At 39.1% G+C, this 22,195-nt stretch overlaps 1 protein-coding gene across 1 annotated transcript in view; it reads right to left on the bottom strand.

Moving 5' to 3' along the window:
- The window catches only part of LOC136875910 (serine-rich adhesin for platelets), a 171,235-nt gene that overhangs the window by 34,454 nt on the left and 114,586 nt on the right, over positions 1–22,195 (bottom strand). The window contains exon 11 of the mRNA XM_067149529.2: positions 15,474–15,648. Coding sequence (XP_067005630.2) covers positions 15,474–15,648 — 175 coding nt within the window. The remainder of the gene's footprint in view (positions 1–15,473; positions 15,649–22,195) is intronic.

The following is a 22,195-nucleotide window of genomic DNA, read 5'->3' as shown; positions in this document are numbered from 1 at the left end:
TGTTGAGCGAGATTTACTGAAAATTATGAAAAGAAACATCAGCGTGGAAAATATTTTCTTTTTACAATTTGTTTTACGTCGCACCGACAAAGATAGGTCTTATGGCGATGATGGGATAGGAAAGGGCTAGGAGTGGGAAGGAAGTGGCCGTGGCCTTAATTAAGGTAAGTCGCAGCATTTGCCTGGTGTGAAAATGGGAAATCATGGAAAACCATCCTCTGGGCTGCCGACAGTATAGTTCGAACCTATCTTCCGGATGCAAGCTCACGGCTGTGCGACCCTAACCGCACAGCCAACTAGTCCAGTTGGAAAAGAGTAAGACAATAGTGCTTACTAGAGAAGAAATGGAGGGGAAAGGAATTGTACAAAGGGACAAAATCTTGAAATCGTGGAGAGCTTCACGTACTTGTGAAACAAACTGATACAGGATGCAGGGAAGAAGGAAGTACCATTGAAGTGTAAAGAGGCGATGTATATTATGTACTACTGCCCAATACTGACATATGCAGTAGAGACCTGGACACAGAGAAAGTGAGGAGAATAAAACCCAGCCCAGTGAAATTAAATTTTTATAAAGTATGATGGGAAAGACAAGAAAGGACAGCGTAGAAATGAGGATATCAGGAAGGAAATCAGAGTGGAAGAATCTTTACAATAGAATGGAGAAGGGTAAACTAAGATGTTTAGATTGATGCTTTCACGGCTTGCATTTGTAGACATGATAATAAGCTTCTGGGCTTTTGCCATGTCAGAAAACAAGGTGAAACTCTTTGCATTTTGCTGAAAACTTCGAAGAAAATCTTGTCTGTTCATGAGCAAGACTTCCCTAATAACGAAGGTTTGAATTTAAGAATGCTTTACCATTGGTCTATAGTAAGTAGTACTCTCGTTCGTTATTAGATGGTTGGCTCACTCTGCACTAGCCTTCCGAGTGGGAGGTGATGACACCATCTTAGCTCCAATTAAGCTGTTTCTCGTTCTATTGTATGTGTGTGTGAAGTAAACAGCAAGGTCATCAGATGAATCAGGGATGAATGTGGCAAAAGAAATAAAGAAATGCAACAAAAGACTGACAGGATAAAAGAATAGACTAGACCTGAAGACAGAAAGAAGAGTGTGTATCAGAATGAGGAGAAAAATAGGTGAGAGAGAGGTGGGGTGGGGGTGGGGGGAAGGAGGACGTACTAGAATGAGGTTGAAGATACGGGAATGAAAAGAAGTAAGAATAATACCGTAACAGGTGCATACAGGTTATGAAAGTATGACCCATAGCACATAGCCTATCGTGAACCCTTTAGTGATGAGGAGAGTACGAATTTAGAAAACACCGAAACAAAATAACAATAGTAAAAGGACAGGGAAGAGAAATACCTACATAAATCCTTAATGGCTGGCAACCAGTGTCTCTGTTGAAATTGTTAGAAATTTTACGTATTTCCAGTTTCCTGTATAATCCTAACCCTATAGTGTTTAGTGTGGGTAAGAGCTCGAACATCTTGGAACACAACATCATGTCCCATTGATAGGGCGTGCTCTTATTTTGCCGACTTCTCTGGCTGGTTGAGACAGATATTTCGTTGGTGTTCCTTGATACTAGTACTAATGGACTGGCATGTTTGGCCACAAATATAGATAATTTTGTACATCCCAGGGTGTAATAGTTGGGACAATTTGGCCTTTCTTTTATAAAAACTGTGAGCAATTTTTATGACTGTGGTATAGTAGACGAAAGGAAGGTGCGGAGTTTACAACATCGTCCCTCTGTGATGCAGGTCTCTATGATTCTGTACATTGTTGTACCCATTACTGTTGAATGTGACTGAGTGTGTCCATCTCCTCCTGGATATATGATGATTCAAAAATTCATTTTACCCTCATGGTGAGTGTTGTGAGGATGGCCTGTTTTTTGTGATGGATGGTGGTGAGAATCTGCATGGAGATAAGGATTTGTGTGTGTAGGCTTACGATAGATGGTGTGCCCTAAGGAGCCATCCCGTTTCTTTTTTTACTAGAACATCCAAGAAACGAAGGTATCCATCCGATCCATCTCCATAGTAAATTTAATTGAAGGATGCTGCTGATTTAGGTGGTTTAGAAATAAGTGAAGTTTCTCAGGATTTGACAGGCACTTCCTCAAAATGCTCCATAAAGAAATTGGCCACTACTGGTGAAAGTGGACTTCTCATAGCTACACTATCAATCTGTTCACTATGGAGATGGGAGTAAGACAGATATTTTATTCCAAATTTGGTGGTAAGCAGTTGGGGCACGAGTATTATTTGTGTCAAGGTTGGTACAATGCCCCTGACATACAGAAATCTGGAAGTTGGTATTTTTCTGCTCACTCCAATGGACACACTGTTCCTGTCACAATCGAAAAGCATGCCTTGTACATTGTGTCATTTGGGTGGTGACAATTTAAGGATTAGCATGGTGATTAGTAGCGCTCGGATGTTTAGGAAAAAGTCATATTTTTTTCTTTGTCTCTATTTTCTTGTCTAATTGGAATTTGGTGCAAATCAGGTGATTATCGTCACAATTAAGCGATTTTCATTTGTCATATAAATGCATATTTTGGCTATTTTTTTCCACTCGGTCATATTTTGAGCTATTTTAGTAGAGACGTCATATTTCAGCGGTTTGACGACAGCTGTAGGTGTGCAAAATCATCTTCAACTTACCGAATGCGAACTGGTGTTCACAAAACTGCTTCTCGGAATCACGCTGTTGATACAAGTGGAATAACCCTTGTATATAATGAAGATCATAGACCTCACCCTAACCAACCCGCTGTACTCGGCAACCCGGTTTCCCAGGTAGAGACAGAAATAATCCGGAAAATCCTGTCCCAGCAGTGAGCTAATTACTTCTGGTAATCGCTCACTTGTCTTTGTTCAGATATTAGAACCTCAATCTCCTTCCACTTACACAAGCGTCAGTTTCCAGTAGGCCTAAATCATATCCCAGCACAGATTCTAATATGCCTAAGGAAAAGTCTTCTACTAGTGTTATGAAGCTTTCTTAAGGAATTTGGGAAGAATATTTCTGTAGAGACGGTTTAGTTCCATTTTGCAAGTTGGCTGAAAAACGTTTTAGTGTGCAACAACATTGTAACACAGCAAAGCACAGCAGCAATGTCAAACAAAAACATGCCGATAAGAAGAGGCAGCAATTGATATTCGATAAGGCTGTTTTTCAGCGATGGACAGATGTTCGGATTTTTCAAAGGAACTTTGTGAGATGTTGCAAACATTCCTCTAAACAAGGTGAACAATCCCCATTTCAAGAATTTCCTGGAGAAATACGCTAAACAATCTGTTCCTACATAATCAACACTTCGAAAAAACTATTTATCGCGTTGCTATGAAGATACATTGCAGGTAGATATATAGGGAATGTAATTATTGGAACGCTCTGTGCTGATCGCCCTGGGGTACTTTTTACTAACCTCAGAAGTTTTAGATAGAGCAAATCATTCAGCGATTGCAATTCTTTTTGATAATGCACTAAGAATTTTGTGGAAGGATGAAATTAAGCAGGGGCTGCCTGGCCGAGGTGGTAACAGCATGCTCTGTTCACCCGGAAGGACGTGATTTCGATTCCCCGTCAGGAAGTCGTAAAATTTAAGAAATGAGATGTCCACTTCTGGAGGTGCATATGGCCCTGAGGTTCACTCAGCCTACACAAAAAATGAGTACCAGGTTAATTCCTGGGGGCAAAGGCGGCCAGGCGTAGAGCTTACCACTCTACCCCAACAAGTGCCGAGGTTACGGATGGTGGAAGCCTTTACCTTCCACCCCTCCAGGGGCCTTCATGGCCTGTACAAAGATGACTTTTCTTTGCTTTTGATGAAATTAAGCGGGAAAACGTTCTTCTCTTTGTTACTGATGCTGCTCCGTACATGGTGAAAGCTGCTGAAGGCCTCAAGCTGTTTTATCCAAGAATGATTCACGTGACTTGCCTTGCGCGTGCTGTGCATAGGTTGGCAGAAGGAGTTAGTGGAAATTTTCCTGAAGTCGATAAATTACTATCTAACGTCAAAGAATTTTTTTTTAAAGCACCACTGCAGGTTGCCACTTTAAAGGAGTTAGCTCCTTCTACACCTCTCCCTCCACAGCCAGTTCTTACTAGGTGTGGTACGTGGCTCGATGCTGCCGCTTATTATTGCGAAAACTACTCCACTATCAAAAACATTGTTAACTGCTTCAACAAAGATGACGCCTCTTCTATCAAGATTGCGCAGGAATTGTTTTCCAACAGTTTGTCAGAAAGTATGGCATATATGAAGCTGAACTTTCGAGTGCAATTACTCATTTATAATCTGCTGGCTTAGAAATTCATGCAAGTATTGACATTGTGAGAGGTGTTGAAATTTCAGTACAACAATCACATGGAATAGTTGGTGACAGTGCAAAACGGAAACTTAAACTGTGCTGAATCGAAATGATGGTTTTCACCGTGTGTGCAAGATAAATGATGTTCTTAGGGGAGAAGGTACCAGTACACTTAAAGAAGAGTGCATACTCGACAGCAGTGATATAACATTATTTAAATATCAATCAATCAATCAATCAATCAATCAATCAATCAATCAATCAATCAATCAATCAATCAATCAATCAATCAATCAATCAATCAATCAATCAATCACTACTGATCTGCATTTAGGGCAGTCACCACTGATCTGCATTTAGGGCAGTCACCCAGGTGGCAGATTCCTTATCTGTTGTTTTCGTAGCCTTTTCTTAAATGATTGCAAAAAAAATAGGAAGTTTAATGAATATTTCCCTCGGTAAGTTATTCCATTCTGTAACTCCCCTTCCTTAACCCTTCAGCGTTGCAGGAATTTAAAGAGCTTCCTACTCAGCGGCCGGATGAGATTTCAACTACGCGCAAATGAAATACATTGATTTACTCAAAGCATGGCCTTCATTTAAACCGCAGTGGTACGTATAAGTTAGGAAATTAGTTTGGAAGGGTAATAGGGAGGTACATTCAGGGAAACGGGATGGCCTAGGGAGCGGTGATAAGGGAAAAGGGAACTGGAAATCAAGTACGGATGACATAAAATTGTTAGTGTTGAACTGTAGAAGTATTGTAAAGAAAGGAATAGAATTAAGTAATTTAATAGATATATATTTACCAGATATTGTAATAGGAGTTGAATCATGGCTGAGAAATGATATAATGGATGCAGAAATTTTCTCACGGCACTGGAGTGTGTATCGTAGACATAGGATAGGAAAGGTGGGAGGGGGAGTTTTCATTCTGGTGAAAGAAGAATTTGTAAGCTACGAAAAAGTTAAAGATGAGACACATGAAATTCTAGGTGTAAGGCTCATTTCTAAAAATAATAGGCAACTTGATATATTTGGAGTGTACAGATCGGGAAAGGGTAGCACTGATGTGGATTCGGAATTATTTGATAGGATAGTCAGCTATGTGGGAAACGACATGGAAAGAAATGTGATTGTAGCGGGAGATCTGAATTTGCCAGATGTAAATTGGGAAGGAAATGCGAACGACAGGAAGCATGACCAACAAATGGCAAATAAGTTAATATGGGAAGGACAGCAGATTCAGAAAGTGATGGAACCAACCAGAGGGAAAAATATCCTGGATGTGGTGCTGATAAAACCAGATGAGCTCTATAGGGAAACTGAAGTAATAGATGGTATTAGTGATCATGAAGCTGTTTTTGTGGTAGTTAAAAATAAATGCGATAGAAAGGAAGGTCTCAAAAGTAGGACTGTTAGGCAGTACCATATGGCTGATAAAGCAGGTATGAGGCAGTTTCTAAAAAGTAACTATGATCGGTGGAAAACAGTAAATAAAAATGTAAACAGACTCTGGGATGGGTTTAAAGAAATTGTTGAGGAATGCGAAAACAGGTTTGTACCTTTAAGGGTGCTAAGGAATGGTAAAGACCCACCTTATTATAATAGAGAAATAAAGAGACTAAGAAGGAGGTGCAGACTGGAAAGAAATAGAGTTAGAAATGGCTGTGGAAGTAAGGAGAAATTGAAGGAATTGAATCTAGCAGAGAAGGCAGCTAAGGATAACATGATGGCAAACATAATTGGCAGTCATACAAATTTTAGTGAAAAATAGAAGGGTATGTATAGGTATTTTAAGGCAGAAACAGGTTCCAAGAAGGACATTCCAGGAATAATTAATGAACAAGGGGAGTGTGTATGTGAGGATCTTCAAAAGGCAGAAGTATTCAGTCAGCAGTATGTAAAGATTGTTGGTTACAAGGAAAATGTCGAGACAGAGGAGGAGACTAAGGCCAAAGAAGTAATAAAATTTACATATGATAACAATGACATTTACAATAAGATACAAAAGTTGAAAACTAGAAAAGCGGCTGGAATTGATCAGATTTGTGGGGATATACTAAAGACAATGGGTTGGAATATAGTACCATATCTGAAGTACTTATTTGATTATTGTTTGGTCGAAGGAGCTATACCAGATGAATGGAGAGTTGCTATAGTAGCCCCTGTGTATAAAGGAAAGGGTGATAGACATAAAGCTGAAAATTACTGGCCTGTAAGTTTGACATGCATTGTATGTAAGCTTTGGGAAGGCATTCTTTCTGATTATATTAGACATGTTTGTGAAATTAATAACTGGTTCGATAGAAGGCAATTCGGTTTTAGGAAAGGTTATTCCACTGAAGCTCAACTTGTAGGATTCCAGCAAGATATAGCAGATATCTTGGATTCTGGAGGTCAAATGGACTGTATCGCGGCTGACCTGTCTAAAGCATTTGATAGGGTGGATCATGGGAGACTACTGGCAAAAATGAGTGCAACTGGACTAGACAAAAGAGTGACTGAATGGGTTGCTATATTTCTAGAAAATAGATCTCAGATAGTTAGAGTAGGTGAAGCTTTGTCTGACCCTGTAATAGTTGAGAGGGGAGTTCCTCAGGGCAGTGTTATCGGATCTTATATATATAAATGATATGAGTAAAGGAGTGGAATCGGAGGTAAGGCTTTTTGCGGATGATGTTATTCTCTATAGAGTGATAAATAAGTTACAAGATTGTGAGCAACTGCAACGTGACCTCGAAAATGCTGTGAGATGGACAGCAGGCAATGGTATGTTGATAAACGGGGCTAAAAGTCAGGTTGTGAGTTTCACAAATAGGAAATGTCCTCGCAGTTTTAATTACTGCGTTGATGGGGTGAAAGTTCCTTTTGGGGATCATTGTAAGTATCTGGTGTTAATATAAGGAAAGATCTTCACTGGGGTAATCACATAAATGGGATTGTAAATAAAGGGTACCGATCTCTGCACATGGTTATGAGGGTGTTTAGGGGTTGTAGTAAGGATGTAAAGGAGAGTGCATATAAGTCTCTGGTAAGACCCCAACTAGAGTATGGTTCCAGTGTATGGGACCCTCACCAGGATTACCTGATTCAAGAACTGGAAAAAATCCAAAGAAAAGCAGCTCGATTTGTTCTGGGTGATTTCCGACAAAAGAGTAGCTTTACAAAAATGTTGCAATGTTTGGGTTGGGAAGAATTGAGAGAAAGAAGAAGAGCTGCTCGACTAAGTGGTATGTTAGGCATAGATATCAAGGATAATTTAATAAAAAACCTATTCAATACTTTCCACGTTTAATGTGGTTATTTCTCTACATGATTTTATGTAGACTTATTTGGTCAGGTACATGTTTCACCCATTATTTTTGGCATCTTCAGCCTGTAAACAACCTTTAGGTCAATGTTTGGGACCTTTTTAACCAATATAAACATACCAATATATACACTATATACAATATATACATTACATACAATATATACAAACATAAGTTAATACAGTTAAGTTTTTTTTGGTCCTAATCTATCTAATATGAAAAATGTCCAAAACTAAAATGGATCTTCTTTTCGATAAAGAGGATTGCATATCGGGGTTTATGTGACCCCTATATCATATTAAGTTCTTGACGTACCGTGTCTGGTGACAGGATGTGTCGTTAACAATAAGTGGAGATTTGAACTGATTGTTGCTTGTAGATTGGTCAAGATTGAAAATATAAATTTAAATTAAATGTGTTTTAACTTGGCAGTTCTATTCTGGTTAACTTAAAATGTTCAAAAATAAAAATAAAATGAAACGGATCTTCTTTTTTTAAATCATAAGTCTTGAGAAGGGGTGATGTTAAAACTGGGGCTTATTTGACCCACGATTTTCATTTTCATGTTCTTGACATAACTAATATTTAAATGTGTTGTCATGCACAAGTGGAGATTTAAAAGCCGACTGTTGTAGGTAGACTGGTCAAGAACGTTGTGAATGAAACTGTTAGCGTCTTGACTTTGGGTCTCATGTAACGTCAAGGAATTGACAAGAGTACAATATTAAGCTGTTTCATAGTTTTAGGCTGCTGCTTAATTGAGAAGAAACTCCTAGACACTTGATACAGTCTTGTGTGAAAATTGTTCCCGTTGATGTGTTGCTTGGTCTTTGGGAGGGATCTTAAGAATATCTGTAATGAAGTAGAAAAATAATTTTGAATTAAAAATTTAGAGCACGCGTTGTGATAAAATGTATTAAATTAACACCTCTTAACTGTAAAATGACTTACTGAACTTACGTTACATCAGACCCAAAGTCAAGACGCTAACAGTTTCATTCACAACGTTCTTGACCAGTCTACCTACAACAATCGGCTTTTAAATCTCCACTTGTGCATGACAACACATTTAAATATTAGTTATGTCAAGAACATGAAAATGAAAATCGTGGCTCAAATAAGCCCCAGTTTTAACATCACCCTTTCTCAAGACTTATGATTTAAAAAAAGAAGACCCGTTTCATTTTATTTTTATTTTTGAACATTTCAAGTTAACCAGAATAGAACTGCCAAGTTAAAACACATTTAATTTAAATTTATATTTTCAATCTTGACCAACCTACAAGCAACAATCAGTTCAAATCTCCACTTATTGTTGACGACACATCCTGTCACCAGACACGGTACGTCAAGAACTTAATATGATATAGGGGTCACATAAACCCCGATATGCAATCCTCTTTACCGAAAAGAAGATCCATTTTAGTTTTGGATATTTTTCATATTAGATAGATTAGGACCAAAAAAAACTTAACTGTATATATTGTATGTAATGTATATATTGTATATAGTGTATATATTGGTATGTTTATATTGGTTAAAAAGGTCCCAAACCTTGACCTAAAGGTTGTTTACAGGCTGAAGATGCCCAAAATAATGGGTGAAACATGTACCTGACCAAATAAGTCTGCATAAAATCATGTAGAGAATAACCACATTAAACGTGGAAAGTATTGAATAGGTGTTTTTTTATTAAATTATCCTTGATATCTATGCTTAACGTCATCTTCAATACGGAACAATAATGAGAGGTGTTACTTGTAAGTGGTATGTTCCGAGCTGTCAGCGGAGAGATGGCGTGGAATGACATTAGTAGACGAATAGGTTTGAATGGCGTTTATAAAAGTAAGAAAGATCACAATATGAAGATAAAGTTGGAATTCAAGAGGACAAACTGGGGCAAATATTCATTTATAGGAAGGGCAGTTAGGGATTGGAATAACTTACCAAGGGAGATGTTCAATAAATTTCCAATTTCTTTGAAATCATTTCGGAAAAGGCTAGGAAAGCAACAGATAGGGAATCTGCCACCTGGGCGACTGCCCTAAATGCAGATCAGTATTGATTGATTGATTATTACAAGTATAAGAGTAGCCCGATATTCACGAAATTTGGAATTCCTTATGAAAGAACTATGTACATGCAGATAATTACATAATTGTTTCACATTTCCTTAGTAATTTAGTTTCATGTGGTAGAGTTCGATGCACTCTGCGAGACAGAGATCAAAGTCACACTCCTGGCAGCAGTACACCGACGTCTTGTTTTCGCCGTGTTTTGAACACGATACAGAGTCTCTGAGGTTTAGATTTCTCACTCTTGGGTGCTAATTTCCTGATAAAATGTCTTTCCTGCAACCTTGGAACTGTATTATCTGATGCGCACCAGCCTTGAATATTTCGTTCCCCGCCCGAGCGAGTGTATTTTGTAAACAAACCATCCATCAGCTGAACCCGATAAGATATCTGCTCAATGTTTGTCCCTGTGAGTTGTCTGAATATTACTACAGAATTTAGGAATCCGAATTCACTATTGAAAACTCCCGTTTGACCTGTATAATTATCTATAGTCTCCTACATGAAATTTGCAAGTACTGGTTCCTCCTCATCGTCACTCTCATCATTTACCACTTCATCCGCCACACAGCCACAGCATCTATTTCATTATCACTGCTACCCATACTGCCACTATTACTTCCGACTAAACTTTCATCTGAATTATACAACATTTCAAGCACGTTGCTGTCAGTCAAACCACGGCTGAGCGTGGCGCGTCACATGGACTGATGAAGCGGCAGCAGGACGAAACTGAATGAGGGGAATAACAAACCAACTAAATACAGATTTCAGATGAAAAGTCGAGACATCGTCTTTCAAACGAGATATATAGCATGAACAACTGGTTCTCGTATCGTATGACACAAAGCAGCACTAACTGACGCCTACACAGAGAGCTCGTGGAGACTTACGAAAATATTCCAAGCTGAGAAATAAAAGCAAATACAATAAATAAACCACACTCTTAATGTAAAATTAGAGCAAAGAACATCACGCGAAAAGACAAACTTCTCAGATCATCATTTCTTTATTTATTCCGTGGGAAAGAATGAAGCAAACAAACTTTAAAAAACAAGCAGAGATTAGTGCTCAGACTTACTTGACAAATACTTATCTTTGCAAAAATAACCACATTTTAACAATTATCAATTCTTATTTACAACACTGATAAACCCGAAAAAGTCTTCTTGAAAACAAAACAATTTGCATATCCATAACTCCAAAACTCTTCGCGCTATAGCCATAAATGCAAAACCATGTATGGGTCTATACCACGTATAGAGGTCGGCGGCTACGGAAGAAAAGAGGGTCTATACCACGTATCGAGGTCGGCGCTGAGGGGTTAAACAAATATTTTCCCCAATTTGTCCTCTTGAATTCCAAATTTATCTCAATATTGTAATCTTTCCTACTTTTAAAGACACCACTCAAACTTATTCGTCTACTGATGTCATTCCACACCATCTCTCACTGACAGCTCGGAACATACCACTTAGTCGAGGAGCTCGTCTTTCTCCCGAGTCTTCACAGCCCGAACTTTGCAAATATGCACCAATAACATCTTGTGACGTAGAAAGGAGCTTCTCTTTTTACAAGAATGTGTTAAGTGATAATCGGAGGTCTTTTGCGCCTGATACTTTGAAGATGAATCTTGTTATAAACTTCAATTCCACCCATGGAGAAGAATGAAAAAGGTATACAAGTTTGCACTATAGGCTCTGACGCCCTACCATAATGTATTGGAAGACATTTACTTAATTTGTTCCTTGGTGCTCAATTTAAACTTTAATGCATTTGATAATTGTTAATGAAACGTTCCAAAATATATTTTTTAAGTAGAATGATTTCTAGTTTTCTCATATTTCAAACCACCAATGCAGGGTGCAAACATGTTTTGACTTTTAAAATGTTGTGTGATCTGATAATCTTAGTGAACTTAGGTATGTATTCACAAAAGTTTGATAAGTGAATCAAGGATAATAGACTGTGAATAATTGCTGTACATGTATATTCAGAAAACTAGTATTAAAGTAGGAATAAAGAATTTAGTTAACAGATATGCATCAGAGGAATTGCCGTTTTGATTTATAATTTATTTTCCAATGGCCATATTTTGATTAATTATTTTTGGGTCATATTTTGTAATTTTTACGTCATATTTTGTCATTTTTGAGGTCATATTTGCTTGCTTATTTGGGCTATTTTTAGGTCTTAAACATTCGAGACCTAGTGATTACAATGGGTGACGTGAGCTCTCATTATAAGTTGTTCACGGCAAACAAACAGATCTATATTACTGAAGATGCAGAGCAAATTGGCAGTTGCAGTGCAGAAAGAAAGTACAATGTTGACCAAAATTATGGTATGTGGTTGGCAGAAAAATAAAATTTATCATGAACATACAAATGTAACCAATAGGCATTTGGCAGACAACAACCAAAATTTCCAGAAATCTAAAACTGGTTATGTGGACATGTGATTGTAAAGAGATAGTTTGGATGTGCAGTCATGAATGAAATGTGCCAGTTAAAAGCAATAGCAACAACAAGAGAGTTGAAAATTACAGGTTTTAAGGCTAGCCTCAAATAACTGATAATTGCTTTTTAACAAAATGACTTCAGATTTCATCATAAACTAGCACCGTGCAACATCTCCCATCCACTTATGGAAAAAAAAAAAAAGATTGAATTTCCACAGAAATTAATATATTTACTCTCGCAAACTGGTAATGCAGACCAGACGCCATGAGTTGTTTCATTATTTTATAATTTTGTACTGTAGTATTTACAGTTTTTGACATAAATATTTTAAAAAGCTATACAATTCAAACTTTTAGTTAAAAAGATTTCCCTTCCTACTATTTACATATATACAGGTACTGACAAGTTATCAACCTTGAAACCTTTCATGTCTCTCAAATTATCAAGGAGTATTTTAAAAATTCTTCTTCTTCTAATACTTTTCTCCACATCCTGATGGGGTTGGAGGTGTCCAAATGTACTAAATGATGCTTACCCTATGTGGAGTGATGTTGAAAAGATTTCAACTTGCTTTTCTGCATCTCCGCTTAACATTGCTCATCTATCATCTGCAGCTTGTACCAACCATCTATACTGCTTTTCATTCACCTGAGCTTTGAGCCGGGTGATGTCACTACCCGCTGACTCTCTACAACATTCCAGTACCTTCTTGATGGTCTCTCGTATGCTCATGTGACGTAACTTCCCCTTGTTTTCCCCTCTCTCCATTGATGTATAAATTGGTCCTCTTTTAGTCACTCTGGCGAGATGATTTACTGACCTATTTGGAGAGAGGATGTGCACAATTTTTTCCCCCAGAGACTTTATTCTTCTATTACCTATATGTGTCTACCGTTATGCTGTGATTATGGAAGAGCTTAAGAGGTATGGACACGCAATATCTGTATATTAAATACATGTTTTTCCTTCATAATCTTTACAGTTGGAAGTATAACTTCAGGATCAGCCTTGCCGACAGATTAACAAAAGAATGGAAGGACAATATTTGGCTCGACTTTGTTTGAACATTCTCAAAATGCCATCTGCATTCATCTGTTCAGGTGCTTGTTTGCACTTACGGACTTTGTGTTCTTTTATTGAGGAGTGCAAATCTGGACGTAATAACGTAGTTTCCTTTGTGTAAATATCTCCTCTCTGTCTGCGGCTGTGCGTTCCTCCCTTTAAATATTTTTGTAATGTTAGGTTCTTCTGTTGGTATCAGGGTATATTTATCAATATCTCATTCGAATTGATGTTTATTCACTTTTCAAAATGACTGGTAAGCAAACGTTGTTATTACTTTGTAATGCTATGTAAGCATGGACGTTGATCAACTGTTATATATATTCCTGTTAAAATTCTTCTTTGTAATGGGTTACGTATGATACTATGTTAACCTTGTCATTGGAAATTCCTTAAGGTATTGTAAAATGCTGTATTCTATTTCAGACGTTCTTTCATCCCCTTGTCTTGTTAACTATATTTCCTGTTCATTTATTTTAATTTTCTAGCAAACATAGGACTACTTTAGTCAGGTTTATGGAGGTTTTTCTTCTTTTTGTCATCCTGTTTATTGGTAATGTTGTTCTAAATTTGAATGCCTGAAATTATCATGCCATTCCGGCATATCGATGCTGTCCTATATTTGAACACAGTAAAACCTCATTAAGAAGTACTACTGAATATGCAAATAAAAGCTATCCAACAGGGATATGGAAACATTAGATACGATTTTTCAACATGAAGGCACTTCACATTTTGTGTATCCGCAGGTATAGTGAAAACTATATCTGCCATTTCTAAAGATGATAGGAAGGTATTAAAAGGTGTGAAAACATAAGAGAACAAATATGAAAACCTTTTCTGCTGGAGCTTATAAAATAACAAGTGCACTGAAAGGTGTGAGAAACACCAAACAACAAATATGAAAACATATGCATGGGGGTCAATAAAAATATTCAAGTATTACTGCAGATCACTCTCTTTCTAAAACAAATGTTAGTAGGCCAAGAAGCTTTTTACTTCGTAGCAGTGGGTTATTAAACATTATTTTCCGGTTACACTCTTAGACAACGAATTGGAGGTTAACACTTGACCATGTGCAACCGGGAGGAATGACATTTGACCACCATTTTGAAAAACTTCACTAAGTCGAATGATGAAGTCGAAACTCAAAGGTACGAGTTCAACATTTGCGACCTCTGCACGCTTAAAGATGCGGATGCCAGTCCACTTTCTGAAAGATTTTAATTTTGTCTTCATTAGCAAGGAATTTCACGACTTTTTCCGTATCCATAACTAGGCTATCACAAGACAAATATACACCATGCTAGTCAATTTAACAAGATTGTGTTCCTAATCCAGATATAGGCTACCGTATCATGCGACAAAACTTCATTATACCACTCAACACAAAATAAATTTCTAACTTCTGAATGGAATGTGAAATACAAGCACAAATAGCCTGACTTCTCTGTAATCACGCAACTGTGGCGACGTATCTTACCCGAGTTGGAGATCACGTGTTTCACAAGGGATGACAAATGACATTTTCACGGCTAGGAAAATTGTGATTGTACTAGGCGGTAATAGCGAAAATTCATGATGCGATAAATGAGGTATTTTTATATAGATTTTAATACGATGAGAATTTGGACATCGACATTACGATGGGCTAAGTGGAAAAATGTGTTAATGAGGAGTGCACTAACAAGGTTTTACTGTACATGAATATTGCTTAAATATTCTTTAAGGTTATTTTCCTTATGGTTATTTCAGTTCAGATCCTATTTTTCACTATGCATTTGAGTGCGACTTGGCAAACATATCTTCAATTTGAGTTCTGTCTGAATTTAACTTAGCTTCAAAATTTATGTACTGTACTGTCCACTCTGGACCTCCACTGCCCAGTATCATGTCCTATGCTTCTACTCCCTAATATTCTATGACCCTTGTATAATGTACTCGCTACTGTATGTTTCTGTGGTGGTTGGTAGAGTGGTGAGTTGTGTGTATATGAAGGGTGTGTGCTGGAACAAATACAAACACCTAGTCCCCGAGTCGGAGGAATTAACCTGACAGGGTTAAAATCTCCCACCTGGTTGGGAATAAAACCCTCGATCCTCTGAACTGAAGGCCTTGACACTCAGCATTCAGTTAAGGAGTCAAAGGTCTTTTATAATTTAAAAAATGACACATTATTATGACCAAGAAATGTATGACAAAATAACATTTAAATCCCGATCATACCTGTTTCTTCTTTGAAGTTCTTGGACACCTGTAGAGGCGAAGAGAAACTAAATAATTCTTTCCCTTTGTCACTGCTGTCTTTTGTCTTCTGCATTTGCTGTACAGAAGATCGAGTTTGCCTGCTGCCAACAGAAACAATGCTTTCACTGTCTGTGATGTCAGCTTCACCATCACTCTGCAAATAAACAATAATGATATACATATGCAATATTTGTAATTAGAGACACTGTTACCTTATGGTAGAGATAATCTACCGTTTACATCGTAAGACATATCAAGCCCTTGCTGTATGCGTTAAAAGAGAATTCGTGAAAAACCAAAGCCTTTCACTACCTATAACCCAGGCACCAAGTGGGCCAGAGTGGTTAGCTGTATGCTTGGCCGCCTTTGCCTTTATTGCTTCGGCTAAGCAGCCCTTGGAACAGTAGTGGTAGGCAAATAAAATTCATAGTGCCAATAAGTAGCTGATCTCCCTGTTTAGTTTACTGGGTTATGAGTGAAGCTGCACGGACGAAAATGCTGAAGTCAAAAGTTTTATGGTACTCATTCAAGTACTGCACAGTATAAGCATGAAGAATTTAACAGATTTAATACAGTGGTAAACATTGTTTGGCCACATGGATAAATATATGGTAGTTGTTTTTTAAGGTACAGGGACACTATTTTATCTACTCAGGGGACCGTACCTCGCCTGTTTGCCTGCGCTGCAAGCCTGTCTCCTGCCAAGCTCTTTGCCGTAATGCAGCCAGTGCTCACCCGGCACTGAGTCATAGTGTGTTTTTGTACAAGATTTCCTGTATTTTATGAAGGTATTATGTATATTCACACGCTCATGTTATAAAAATGGCATTAGAACAATACACTTGGCACTAAACACGTGAACACTTGACTAAATTGAAACTAACACTGATAAAGCTCTCAGCAGACTGCAAAGGAGGGGAACTTGGGGCACCCAGCAGCGCATTATGGCAAAGTGCTTGGCGGGAGAAAGCGTCGCAGTGCAGGCGACCGGGTGAACGCCAATCCTCTGAATAGATAAAATAATGTCCCCGTATTTTTCATCATCATCCATTTACAATTCCATTTTCCCAGATACAGTTGACAAGCCTCTCCCACTCGCCTCTATTGCATGTTATTCATGATAACATTCAGTGTCCTTCCACTGGATACAATATCAATCTCGAACATATCCATCCAACTGGTTCTCGAATTTTGTGCAACATTAACTGTGCAATACGGCATTCGTGGTTTGTGAGGAACAGTTAACAAGTACTGTAAAGAAAGGGTTCCAGTGAAGCTGGAAACTAATACGACAGCAACCGAGAAACTTGAACTTCTAATGATCGGCAAAGCCTCGCCGTTTCTTGGGTGTCAATTAATTACTGGTCATGTACGAAAGCAAGCCCAGAAGTTGCGGATGACAAGCTCCATTTACGAAACTCGTTTGCATGTATTGACAAGACGTTTCAACGTGAAGGGAGGAAAGGTTAACCACAACAAGCTGAAGACACTGATTTTTTTCCAAACGTGTTAACGGAGCTATATTTCTTGTTTCACTACTGTATGTACTGTGCCCTGTCTTCTAAAATGTTACTATAAGAAGTGTTATATTATTATTATTTACATTTTATGGCCTTCATTGGACCACTCTAGCCAACTTTATACAAACAATTTTTCAGTTTTCTGTCAGACCAATACTTCTTCATTCTCTCTGATCTTATCCTTCTTTCTTCATCGGAAATCACCCTTCCTATTGTCTGTTTGTTGATTCTGGTTTGCTTGTCTGTGAGTTTCCTGATTTTGTCAGTTTTGTTTCTTAGGTCTTCCAATCTAATTTGTAGTTCATCCATATCTTCCTTGATTTCTGTAATCCACTCAATGATGCACTTACTATTCCATCATTTTTCTATTATTCTCCTGAAGATCCTGTTCTCTGGTGTCCTGATTAGATGTCCACAAAATGACATGCGTTTCTTCCTGATTGTGCTCATTACTGGTTCTATTACCTTGTAGACGGTTTCATTAGAAGCTACTCTCCAGTGTCCATCTTTTAGGTATGATTTGTTGATGCATGTTCTAATGATTCTTCTCTCTATCTTGAGTATTTTGTCTATTTGTGCAGTGTTAGTTGTTTTGATGGTTTCACTTGCGCATGTTATTTCTGGTTGAGTGATTGTTTTGTAGTGTTTTAATTTTGTTGCTACTGACAGGCCCTTTTTTGTTGCAAGTATTCTTGGTGACATAATGTGCTCTGGTCAATTTATTTATTCTGTTGTGCCATGCTAGCTTTTCACTGAGGTTATATGTTATGATTTCTCCCAGATATTTAAATTTATCTACAATTTTGATTTCTTGGTTTCCTATGGTAATTTTGTTTATGAGTGGTGGGTCAGTAAACATGATTACTGTCTTTTCAAAAGATATTCCAAGACCAATTTTCTGTGCTATTTCCTGTAGTGATATAACTTGTTGTCTGGTTTCTTGAATATTGTTGGACAAGAGAGCAAGGTCATCGGCAAATCCTAGGCAATTTAAACTTATGTTGTCTTTGGGTCTTCCAATTCGGATGTTCTTATGTGTTCGGTCTCATTTTCGAATTGCTTACTCGTATTGAACGAGGCCGAGCTCTTCCCACAGTCCACGAAATGTTCTTCAGTAAGTGGAAAGGGAAGGCCAACATAATGTACATTACATACTTCATTTATTCACAAAACAATTTACACTGTACAAAATATACATTAGGACGCCGTGGTCCATGTTGTAGCGCACAAACACAATACCATTACCCACGCTCGTAAAAGTCTCGGAACTCACTGACGCCCGTGAGGCGCGTGACTCTGTCCCCCTTCCACTGGGGCTGTAGCAGTCTGATTGTGCTGACCTCTGACGAAAAAAAAAAAAACACATGGCGTTCAACATGCCCACCTAATTTATATATATAAATTACAATTTTAAATATTATTAAGAACAATAAAAATTAGCACTCGCACTGAAAAAGTCAAATGAAAAAACCAAAGTTTTAGCACATAAGAGATTACACCTTTTCACTAATTACACTTTTTCACTACTGTATATACAGTTTCAACCTCTTCTGGGAAGACACAAAGTTTTGCAATTGGGCGTTTGAAGGTCCCCTTGGGAGTGCGAATAGTGGCAACTCGCACGAAGCCGTCAGCACCTGCGTGCGTATCTACCACGATCCCTGTCTGCCACACGAGAGGTGGCAAGTTGTATTCCTTGAGAAGAACCAGAGTTCTGGGTTGAAGGTTGACCCTTCCTGCTGACCACTTAGTCCGCTGCTGGAGTTGACATAGATAGTCCCTTGACCACCGCTTCCAGAAGTACTGTCTGCAACGCTGAAGTAGTTGCCACCTGGACAGATGAGAACCTGAAACTGTAAGTAAATCTGGCTCTGGGATGGTTGTGGGAGGTTCTCCAATCAGGAAGTGACCGGGAGTCAGGAATGAATAGTCATCAGGATTATCAGACAATTTGGTTATTGGTCTCGAATTCAGGCATGCCTCAATCTGGACTAACAACGTGGACATTTCTTCAAAAGTCAGTACAAAATTTCCTGCAACCTTCTTCAAATGGGACTTAGTAGACTTTATGCCACCCTCCCACAGCCCACCAAAATGAGGGGCATGGGGTGGAATAAAATGCCACTCTATTCCACATTGAGATGCAAAGTCATCCACCTTCCTCTGATGTACTTGAGATCTGAAGAGGGTGTGAAGCTCCCGTAGCTCATTTCTTGCTCCCACGAAGGTACTTCCATTGTTGCTGTAGATATTCTGGCAGATACCCCGACGCGATGTAAATCTACACAGAGCAGCTAGGAACGCATCAGTAGACAGGTCAGAGACAAGTTCAAGATGGATCGCCTTGGTAGCCATGCAGATGAATAGAGCAATATAACATTTTAGCTTTGTTTTGCTCTTACAAGTCCCTTGCTTAATGTAAAGTGGACCCCCATAGTCAACTCCGCAGTTCAAAAATGGTCTGTTGGGTTCTACCCTGTGGTGTGGGAGCTGGCCCATGAGTTGAGTTGATGTACTTGCCTTCAACTTGTAGCAAGGGAGACACTTGTGTGTTATGTGCCTAATGACAGACTTACCATTAGGTATCTAATATCGTTGTCTAATGGTTGCAAGCAAAAGTTGGGGTCCAGCATGCAGAAGTCGCATGTGCTCACACATTACTAACAACCTGGTCACATGATGATTAGGTGGTAGGATGATGGGATGTTTCTGGCTGTACGGAGCATGCGATTGTTCCAATCTGCCGCCCACCCTAAGCATCTGGTTTGCATCTACAAAGGGATGAAGAGACTTCAACTTGCTGTCCTTTGCGATCGGTCTGCCAAGTCGCAGATCTTGAAGCTCCTTACCATATTCTCGTTCTTGGGCAGTACGAATGATCCTGTGTGATGCCTCTTGAAGTTCTACTACAGACAGACTTCCCACCTGTCTCCTTGAAGCAGCAAGCCTGAGGTTGTTCATGTATCTCAGTATGAAGGCCATGACTCTCACCAGCCGTGACCAAGAAGAAAAGCGTTGGACTAAGTCTTCAAGGAAATGACTGACAACAAGTAAGCAAACAGCTGGTTTCCGTTGCTCTGGTACATCAGTGAGTTTGGAAGTTTTTTTCATGTCGCTGACAGGCCAGGTTGACGGTGGCTGGTAGAGCCAGGATGGTCCCGCCCACCATAACAGATTGTCTTGAAGAAGATGTGGTTCAATCCCTCTCGAAATGATGTCAGCTGGATTGTCCTGTGACGTCACATGGTTCCATTGTTCTACAGATGAATGTTGTTGTATCTCAGACACTCGGTTACCAACAAACGTTTTCCAAGATGCGGGCTCTCCTGCAAGCCAAGCTAGTACTATGGTAGAATCAGTCCAATAGTAGTTTTGTTCAATTTTGAGGTTAAGTGCAGTTTTAACCTTATCCATTAATTTCACAAGGAGTAATGCACCACATAGTTCAAGTCTAGGAAGGGAAATCTGTTTCAGTGGTGCTACTCTGGATTTGGAGCTTAACAGCACTACTGTTACATTATCCTTGACATCTATACTCTGTAGGTAAACAGATGCTCCAAAGGCCCTTTCTGAAGCATCAGAGAATCCGTGTAACTCATATTGTTTAATCTCTCTGTCTCCCGTCACTCTTCGAGGGATGCGAATGTCGTTGAGTGATGGCAAATATGCATGAAACTGTTCCCAAGTAGTTAATAACTCAGGGGGCAAACTCTGATCCCAGTCCACTTTTGCCTGCCATAAATGTTGCAAGAAAATTTTACATTTTATTATTACTGGACCTAAGAGGCTCAAAGGATCAAAAATGGATGAAATGCAGGATAACACACTACGTTTTGTCCAGGTTGTGGTCTTCTGGGTGTGACTGGTAGCTACAAACTGGAAGATGTCCTTTAGAGGATGCCACAGTAGTCCCAAGGCCTTAATGGTACCCTCTTCCTTGTCATCCAAACTCCAGGGCAGTTGTGATTCTTGGTGCTCAAGAGGTATGTGCTCTAAAAGAGTGGGATGGTTAACACACCATTTATGAAGAGAAAAGCCTGCGCTACTGAGTAGTTCGATCAGCTCTTGTTGCAGACTGAGTGCATCTCCAATGGTATCTGCTCCACTCAGAACATCATCAACATAGAAGTCTCTTCGTAATGTCTCCGACGCTCTTGGGTATTGCAGTGCACCATCGTTAGCAAGTTGTACCAGGCATCTCGTGGCTAAAAAAGGCGCTGCTGAGGTACCATAAGTTACAGTGGAAAGTCGATAAATCTGGATAGGTTCATTCGGAGATGAATGCCATACAATGCGTTGCAGATCTTGGTCATCAGGATGAACTAGAATTTGCCTGTACATTTTTGTAACATCTGCAGTGAAGGCATACTTATGTGTTCTAAATCTCAAGATGATAGAATACAAGTCTTCTTGCACGGTAGATCCAACCATCAAGATATCGTTCACTGAGTAGTTACTAGTAGTTTTAGCAGAGGCGTTGGAGACGACTCTGACCTTAGTGGTAGTGCTGGACTGCTTAATTACAGCATGATGCGGCAGGTAATATGTTGGCTTATTGGTTTGCGTTGTCACAAGTTCCATGTGATGAAGATCAGCATATTCTGTCATGAACTCATTATAGTCCTTCTTCAAGTCTGGTTGGCGATGTAACCGCTGTTCAACTTGACTGAGGCAACGAGTGGCGTATTTAAATGAATCCCCAAATTCCTCATGGTGTGGTTTAATAGGCAGTCTTACAACATATCTTCCGGTGCTGTCCCTAGTAGTGTTGTTCACAAAGTGTTCTTCGCACTGACTTTCTTCCTTAGAACGCGGGGGAGACATCTTTACTTCCTCTTGTTGCCAAAATCGTTCGACCTGTACGTGCAGTTCACTGCCGCGCACAAGACAAGACAAGGCATCACCTTTTTGCTGGTAGACTTTAGAGAGTGTGGTGGTATCTTGCCTGATAAGATCCAACCAAATTCAGTGTCCTGTAGTACAGGATGATTTTCTCTCGTGAGTTGACCACGACGCAGTATGACAAAAAACACAGAAGCCCCCAGTAATAAATCAACTTCACCTGGTGTACTAAATTGAGGATCCGCCAAGGGAATGTCTTGTGGTAGCTGCCAGTCAGACGTGTCAAGCTGTACTGTAGGGAGTTGACCAGTTATGCGAGGAAGTTAGGCACAAACAATA

Source organism: Anabrus simplex, chromosome 6 (genome assembly GCF_040414725.1).
Source record: "Anabrus simplex isolate iqAnaSimp1 chromosome 6, ASM4041472v1, whole genome shotgun sequence".
Taxonomy (NCBI): domain Eukaryota; kingdom Metazoa; phylum Arthropoda; class Insecta; order Orthoptera; family Tettigoniidae; genus Anabrus; species Anabrus simplex.
Note: the sequence above shows the minus strand (reverse complement) of the source record. Positions and strands in the feature narration are given on the sequence as shown.